Source organism: Brienomyrus brachyistius, unplaced genomic scaffold, assembly GCF_023856365.1.
Source record: "Brienomyrus brachyistius isolate T26 unplaced genomic scaffold, BBRACH_0.4 scaffold37, whole genome shotgun sequence".
NCBI lineage: Eukaryota > Metazoa > Chordata > Actinopteri > Osteoglossiformes > Mormyridae > Brienomyrus > Brienomyrus brachyistius.
The window spans coordinates 3,226,280-3,235,206 of record NW_026042312.1 but is presented as its reverse complement, the minus strand read 5'-3'; the positions used below and the strand labels follow the sequence as shown (position 1 = coordinate 3,235,206).

At 39.4% G+C, this 8,927-nt stretch overlaps 1 protein-coding gene across 2 annotated transcripts; it reads left to right on the top strand.

Moving 5' to 3' along the window:
- The first annotated feature begins 2,635 nt into the window (after positions 1 to 2,635).
- On the top strand, positions 2,636 to 8,392 carry LOC125722202 (uncharacterized). 2 transcript variants are annotated; one of them, XR_007386195.1, is made up of 6 exons: positions 2,636 to 4,866; positions 5,612 to 5,671; positions 6,400 to 6,532; positions 6,687 to 6,942; positions 7,048 to 7,216; positions 7,720 to 8,392. XR_007386195.1 is itself a non-coding variant. In XM_048998387.1 (6 exons), exons 4-6 carry the CDS (start codon positions 6,615 to 6,617, stop codon positions 7,844 to 7,846), a joined length of 624 nt encoding a protein of 207 aa, XP_048854344.1. In that variant the 5' UTR covers positions 2,636 to 3,215; positions 4,623 to 4,866; positions 5,612 to 5,671; positions 6,400 to 6,614; the 3' UTR covers positions 7,847 to 8,392. The 2 variants fall into 2 exon arrangements, 1 of the variants encoding a protein (XP_048854344.1); XM_048998387.1 differs by having other exon boundaries at positions 2,636 to 3,215; positions 4,623 to 4,866; positions 6,400 to 6,942.
- Positions 8,393 to 8,927: the final 535 nt, after the last annotated feature.

Below are 8,927 nucleotides of genomic sequence, written 5' to 3'. Positions count from 1 at the left end.
TTTACATTGATTTAACAATAAATATTGTAATTGCCGCTAGGTGTCACACTTACTTTGACCGGCGTTCCACGGTGTATGTCATTACATATAACAAAAAGCATTACATTACATATAAGGGATGAAATTTTGTGTATTCGTAAATTTTTGAAAAAAATATTAATAAAACTATTAAAATTGGGTCGTGACGACCCACAGCAGAATCAAAGGATGGTGAAATTTGCGTAGCCTAAGGAGCAGCTTCATCACAATCAGACTAGTCGGCCCCAGGGCTGGAGGTCCCCTCATGAGAGAAGGCCTATAAAGATGCTGACATACAAATCATTAGGCCAACCTTACTAACCTCGAAGTCTGTAAAACAGTGAGGGCCCATGCATCATCACCAATGCCGATGCTGGACAGGCAAACATACCCTATGGCATTATTCATGCCTTTCAATTTGCAATCATACACCACATCATACCAGATCCTCCCTTACACAAGAAACATCCAATACACTACACCACTAGCTGTATACTAATGAACACACACATACATACCTCTATTTACAACTTTCCTTGTGTATTAAAAACGGTTATGTAAAACTAAATTTGTTAATGTTTTAAGGTTTAGAGGTGTCTGGGGCTACTTTTATTTTGTCAGGGAGCGTGTTACACCCACAAAATGCGTGGTCACAATTTTATGTAATTTTGGCATGTTTATGTTACAAAGGGAATGTTATTTTATTTAAAGGAATGTTTTCAATTTGAGTTATAATGGACAAGTTGCCTTTATAATGTATGTATGTTTAATTTGGAATGGGGAAAAGAGTAAGGTATCCTCGAAGTTACCAATAGAGGGCAGAGTGACGCTTTGCTTTTTAGTGTGAGCAGACGTTGTTTCCTCAGAATACTGAGCGAAGCTCTTCAAGTATAGAAAAGTGTCGTTTCTCCTGTTCTTTCTCCTGTTTTACAAGAAATCATCTCTGATTATTGGTCCCTGTGGTGGGACATTAGCTTATCTCATTCTATTTTAACTTAGCCTATCTTATCCTATCTCATCTTAGCCTCTTATCCTGTCTTATATCTATAATATTTAAATAATATTAACCCTCTGTCCCCGGCCATAACCCACAAGTCCATCAGCAACTTCGTTATTATCCCTCCGTCCCCGGCCATAACCCACAAGTCCGTCACCAGTAATGTCTCTGTCAGTCCTCCGTTTCCGGCCATAACCCATGAGTCCATTTATCCTTGTCAGGAGTTGCTGCTCCGCCGATCGCTGACGCTGCCCCTGGCCTCTCTCTGGTCGTTGATCGCAGGAGCCGTTGCTGTCGGTTCGATGAAGGTACTTTAGCTGGGGCCTCTTCCTGGTCGCTCTTTCTTCCTCCAGGGGGGGTGGCCTGTCCCTCCCGCTCCACAGACAAACCCTCTGGCCACGGAAACTTTCTTCTGTTCCAGTCTGGACAGCCGATTGTTAAAACAAGGAAAGGTTATTGATATAACACATTTTATGCTCTAATTAAAGTGCTCTAATAAAGTCTCTTAAGCCAGGGCTTTACCTTCGGCATGTCAGGCACCCTCCGTGTCAATCGAGGCTTTTCCGTCTCTTCCTTCTTTATCACACCTTCCTTCGTTGTTATTTTTACTTCAATTTTAATTTTAATCTTAACCATGTTGCTTTCTTTGTTCTCCATTGTCAAGACTTTCTTCAAAATGCAACCTGTCGCTCAGAAGAAGTTTGAGAAGATAAGTACATGTGATTCAAAAGTAACCAAGCTGTTGTCACGGACGCCCATTCGTACCATAACAGACAATGCGATCCTATGCAGCTCGTTGGTGACTTTCGGCCGCGTTCGGCTCCGACTAACCGGTCGTAGGTCCGATTCGGCCGTAAGCAGGTTGCCAACTCTGACGCATCTGGCGAGAGACTCGGGCTTTCAGACTCAAACGCTCACAGCAAGAAATCTTACAGCAAATCGCTATTAATCCATTTTAAACCTAAAATTAGCTACATCAAAAGCGTTGGGGCAGTTTGCAAACCATACATGCTATTTACAAGGTTATAAAACTGTTATATAGATGTAAATACATGTATAGGCTTGTCTCAAATTGAAAATCTCATGCCAACCAGCTGACCAAGGTTGGCAACTCTGCGTAAGTCGGCCCTTTATTTTATATGCGGTTGTATGTGATTTTGATTCTTTCTTTTTTTTTTTACTTAACCGTACCTTCCTCCCATTCCTCCGTCTCTGCTTATTGATATTTAGGAGAGTGTCAGATATGAATTAACGATGCAAAATTTTCAAACCAAGACAGACACAACACTGAAGAGATGACAAAGACACCGTTTGAAAAGTAAGTATATGTTTTATTGTAAAGCTCTTATCTTATTTTAACTTAGCCTATCATATGATATTTTAACTTATTGTCTATCTTATTGTATTTTAACTTATCATATGTTAACTTAGCCTATCTTATCCTATCCTATCTGACATCTATAATAATACTTAAACAGTATCTCTATTATCCTTCCTACCCCGGCCATAACCCACAAGTCCGTCAGGAACAATGTCTCTGTCCTTCCTCCGTCCCTGGCCATAACCCATAAGTCCATGTATTCTTGTCTGGAGTTGCTGCTCCACCGATGGCTGACGCTGCCCCTGGCCTCTCTCTGCTCGCAGGGCGCAGGAGCCGTTGCTGTCTGTCCGATGGAGGAACTTCAGCTGGGGCCTCTTCCTGGTCGCTCCTGCTTCCTCCAGGGGGGGTGGCCTGTCCCTCGCGCTCCATGGACGACTCCTCTGGCCACGGAAACTTTCTTCGGTTCCAGTCTGGGACAGCCGATTGTTAAAACAAGGAAAGATGATTGATATAACACATTTTAAGCTCGAATTAAAGTGTTCTAATAAGGTCACTTAAGCCAGGGCTTTACCTTCGGCATGTCAGACACCCTCCGTGTCGATTGGGGCTGCTTGTCCGTGTCATCCATCTTCTTAATCACGCCTTCATTCATTGTTATTTTAACCTTAATTGTTATTTTAATTTTGATCTTAACTACGTTGATTTCTTTGTTCTCCATTTTTTAGACGTCAAGACCCTTCAGAATGCAACCAGTCGTTCAGATGCTCAAAAAGTTTGAGAAGATAAGTACATGTGATTCAAAAGTAACCAAGCTGTTGTCACGGACGCCTATTCGTACCGGACGACATAACAGACGATGCGATCCTCTGCAGCTCGTCGGTGACTTTCGGCCGCGTTCGGCTCCGACTGACCGGTCGTAGGTCCGATTCGGCCGTAAGCAGGTTGCCAACTCTGACGCATCTGGCGCGAGACTTGGGCTTTCAGACTCAAACGCACACAGCAATAAATCTTATGGAGAATCTCTATTAATCCATTTAAAATCTAAAACTGGCTACATCAAAAGTGTTTGGGCAGTTTGCAAATCCTGAAGACTATTTACAAGGTAATAAAACCGTTATATAAATGTGAATACGTGTGTAGACTTGTCTCGAATTGAAAATCTCACGCCAACCAGCTGACCAAAGTTGGCAACCCAGCGTAAATCGACCCTTTATTTTATATGCAAAAATGATCATATGCAGGGGGCACATAACTGGTATGAAAGTACTTATTCGCTGTTTAAACCAATACGCGCGGTAATGTCTTGTAGCAGCGCAAATACGTGTTTATTTTATGTGCATTCGCAATGTTAGGACAAGAAATCATTGTGTATTTTAGCCTTCATGTCGCAGAAGTAGTACAAATTAGCCACATAAATGTTAAGATGCAGGGTAATTTCTTGTCATAGCGTGAATGCACATAAAATAAATACGCATTTGCGCTGGTACAACAAGGAATTACCATGCGTGTACGGGGAATGCGTACTTGCGCACCATGCAGTTATTTGCGCTACTGATCATATGTACACTGTAAGAAATGGCAGTGAAATTGACATAAAAACCATGTAAAATCACTACAGAAAAGTATAGTAAACCCAAAAACACAATTTTCCTGCTTCAATCACAGCGGACTTTTGTAAACTATTAAATATAATGTTTTTGTTATATGTACAACATCAATGTGTGATTATAATCAAATTTATTTGTTAAAACTACAAATACTGGGAACAAAAACAGTGAAATACTTTAATACTTATAACAAAACAATTTTGTTAATTTGACGTGTAAATATTGTAAAAATTATAGTTTTAGTCAGTTGTTTTTAAAAAATACAAGAATTATATGTAAGTCACTTTTCAAGTTTATACTGTAGGCATTTACGGGGCCTACTTTTAACATGATCATGAAATGATGCAAATTCAGGTATAGGACTAATAAAAATGTTTTCACAGAAGATGTGAACCTGAGAGGTTGCCTCTCTATTTATAGGCTATATAAAAATATACCAATTATAATTGTTTACATTATGTGTTTTTTTTAATCATCCGGGCTATTTGCAGCCTATTGTTGAGTAACCTATAAGAAATTATCATTTAACGCCTAAGTAATGCTTCTGTTCAGTCATAATGCTTGTATTCTTTATGTTTCTTTTAATGACAATGTGATACTTAGACTAGACTACTGTTTTGGGTTATGTTAGCAATGTCTCATTATTACAGGCTAAACAAACTTACAATGCCACCCATAGGATTTCTATGGTGCCTCCTCTTCACAGAGCTGTAGGTCACTCTGCTGCACTGAGTGCGCCTAATTTTGAATGTGCATCTGAAGCTCGTCTCTGATTGGATAATGACGTGAGGGCGGGAGCACGCACCATTTGCAGAGTGGAGAAGGAGAAGACAGAAAACGTCGAAGTCTTTAGGACAAATTACAAACATACGATTTGAATTTTCTTTTGATGATCTGTGTTTGTTCATCAGAAAGTTTGCACGGTAAGTTTTATATTTTGGCGACTTTTTTCGAGATAAAAACATCACAAGCACCAGTTGATACTTAGACCAATGCTTGATAACTTAGCGCTAGCATGCTAGTTCAGCGAAAAAGCACGGGCAAACTTTTGAAATACTAAAAATGATCACCTGCGTCTTTTGTAAAAAGATATTGGTCACATTAAGAGGCTATGTACTACATTGCAGAGTGCATAGGAATGAACCTTGTCTTTTTAAATGTGTTGGCGCCAATTGCAGTCAAACATTCACCACTTACTCTGCTTTCAAGGGGCATTTTTATCGTGTGCACAATGCACCTGCACTTCAAGCTGCTCCTAAAGCTCTTGTTGCAGATTTAAAATGTGCGGTTTCATTATGTGCCCGCCATTTTCAAACAGTGAAAGAGCTAGTGTCCCACTTAAATGATCATACTGCAGAGGGCAGGTCTGTGTCATGTCCAGTAAGTGGTTGTAAGCATGTGTTTACAAAAAAGTCATCATTTACTTCTCACATGTGTAGGAAGCATAAAGCATGTTCCCCAGATGGTATTGATGACATGTACAAGAAATCTCGCCCTCAGTCCCTAAGTGACGGTACAGAATATTCAGAAAACACACATGAAGCCATGCCATCTGCTAGTTCAGCCAGTGATATGCCAGAAAATGATAGTCAGTCTTTTCTCAGAAACCTGTGTCTCTTTTACCTTAAACTGCAAGGACAGCTGCTAATTCCTGCCTCTACTATACAGACTATTGCTGAAGAAATGCAGAATGTGCACGAATTGGGTCAAGCCTACACAATAAATAAGGTAAGTTGTTTACTAAAAAATGAAATGAGCCTATCAGATGAAGCCGTCACTAAAATCTGTGACTGCATTAAAGAGTCAGATTTGTTCTCTGCTTGCCATCAGGGACAATTAGGAACAAGACACACCAGAAATCAAACATTCAAAAAAATGTTTAAATACACAGAACCCAAGAAAGTGCCATTGGGAATGGATGAAAACATGACAGAAAAATTTGCTTACTACATACCAGTGGGAGAAACTCTGAAGAGCTTTTTAGAGTCACAGTTATAGAAGAATACACTGTCACAACAGTTTGGGGGTCCTGATGTAGAGATTTTTAAGGATTTATAAAAATTTAAAATGTCACCAGTTCTTTAATGAAAACCCTGAAAGCCTCAAACTGATTTTGTACCAAGATTCATTTGAGGTAGTGAATCCCCTGGGTTCTGCTAAAAAGATGCACAAACTTCTTGCAGTCTATCTGTCATTAGCAAATTTACCCATTCATTTGCGTTCAAATACAGATAATATGTTTTTAGTCTTGTTGTGTGTTGAGAATGACTTCAAGCGTTTTGGAATAACCAAAATTTTGAGTTGTTGGAAGATCTGAAATCTTTGGAAACAGATGGATTAGATGTAGACGGAGAAACAGTAAAAGGGGGTCTTTACTGTATTGCTGGGGACAACTTGGGTTCTCATTGCATAGGAGGGTTTACAGAAAACTTCAGCTGCTCTCAATATTTTTGCAGGTACTGTGAAGTAACATGAAGTGAGTTTTATGCTGATCCGAATGCCTGTGGTCCTCCAAGCGCTCCGGAGACATATGACGCAGCTGTTGCTGATCTCCAGGCTGAAACTATCCAAGACGTTAGAGGAATAAAGGTAAACTCCATCTTCAATACCCTTCAGTCTTTTCACGTATCCCAGAGGAGTGGCCATCCCATTTTGGTTTGATGAACTTGGCATGTCGGTCCACTTGAAGGAACTTACTGGGATTGACCTCAAAAAGACATTCACACGAAATTTGGATTTGAAGGGGAAAAGGCTTCTGGACTACATGACCACAGTTGCTGTCAGCAAAAGCAAGACGTTCCTTCAGACTTATGCAAGGCTTCAGAGGATATGGGGACCGCAGAGTGGCTGCTCAGATGATGTGAAAGAGATGGTCCTGCTTCTGCTCAGCTACTTTGATGAGAAGGAGGAGTACATGCTTTTCCATGTTGAAGATGCATGTCTGGCAGATGAGGTACAACTGGAGCAAGTGCCTCTGACAACCACTATTATTGTGTGTGGTAAGTCTGATTCATAGCTCTCTCTTTTTTTTAATTGCACTTTTTATAGAAAGTCATGTGACTGCTGTGCTTATTAATATAACCTGTTAAATAATTTGTTCACAGGACAGTCCTGCTATTCCTCAAGAAGATACATGCTGAGCATTGATCGGAACCTCGTCAGCACAAACATATCCTCCTTCGTTTCTGCACTGTGCCTCATGTTCGGGAGCTACTACAATTTTAACATCCGTTATCCATCTGAGCTGGCTTCCACTCTGGAGTTTCTTCAGAGGTGAGCAAATAAGGCTTCTTATTTCTGGACTGATAACCTGGACTGATAACTGAGACTCTGGGATCTGGAGTCTGGCTCTGATGTGGTTGGAGTTCAGGTCTGGCACTGAGTCTCGGTTCGGTTTGGACCCAGATTCAGAGTGTTTTTTTTTAATAAAATAAGTCTGAATCCGGGTCCAAGCCTGGCCGAGACTCAGGGCTAGACCAAGGGTCAGCTGACGTCTGACTACCTATAACCTTTGCTTTGGATTTTAAAATGCAAAAGTGTGATTTATCACTGCAAAAGATACTCGTGAAGGGTGCCAATACTTTTGACCATGCATTGTTCACTTCCCCACAGCATTTTGGTTATATTTTGTCTTGAACGTGGTGAAACCAATTGTTGTTTGCAGTTTGGCCATGACTGTGTATATATACGTATATACTTAATTTTTACTTACTTACTTTGTACTTATATTTTAACTGATCAATTACAAAACGCTTAATATACTTTTTATTCTACAGGTGTTTCTTCTGCATGAACCCAGAAAAAGGAACCAAAGTAGAGAACAAAAACTCGAAGCATCATCTCAGTGTGAACCCTCGAGTCCTCACCCTGATTCAGGATCTCGTCGACCACGAGTGGCGCTAAGCCTAAGTATTGACTCTCTGTGGACTGTTAGTTTTACTTTGTTAAATCCACAATGTGTACTTAAACCTTTTTCTGGTCGAATGCATGAAGCCAATTCATGAATGAATTCATGAAGATGTTCTTGCTTTGAAGGAATGTTCCAGTTTTGTTTTGTTTTTTTTAACCATGCTGCTACTGCAGTGTTTCTAGACCACCTGTGTAGGTTTGTTTCACCACAGGTGGTTTTCCTGATGTGTTCTTTGACCAAGGCCATGGTTGTGGTGACAGCAGGGTGCGTGTTGCATTGCATGGTGATTATGATCATTTTGGCACAATATGTCATTTTTGTTTTAAAATCTTAACAGGTTATTTAACTTTTTCTGGTAGAGTGTACAAATGCTTTTTTCATGAACATGGTTCTTGCTTTGCAGGAATGTTCAACAGCTTTATAGCTTTTGATTCAATTGTGTAGTTGCTGTGCGCCTTGCATATTATGTTAGTTGGAAAAAATGCATCCAACTGTTGTCATTTGCTTTATTGGCTGCAAAATAAATTTCCCAAAAGTGATATTTTCCTCTCTTGTCTTTTCTCAAGATGTATTTTTGCATGTTTAGCTATAGGAATAGCAGTAATTAGTTTGTTAATTAGGTTTGACTAAAATTTTACATTAAAACATAAAATACAGCATGTATGTATGTATAATATACAGAACAGCTCCATTTAATATGCACAGTTTTGACGTTGTTCTACCAGTTTAAATTAGTTTTTTGTTTGATATTTCCCTGTTAATTTTACAATTTATGGATCCACAATAAGCAATTATTACATGTAAAAGATACAGGAAATAGTCTATTTATATATAACATCATTGTGTGATATTAAGTTTTTTTTTGTAGATTTAACAGTTTTTAATGTGTTTTTCATTTACTGTAAATCAATTTACATATTGCATCTGTAAAGCGATCTATTGTGCTGCTGTATTTTTTACACGAAGTCCCTGGTAACCCCAGCTGCCAGTGTTTTCCTGTAAAAACAGCACTTTTTTTTACAGTGCATTTGTAAATGTGTGGTGTAAAACTGATTACAGTAACCTGAAAAGGCT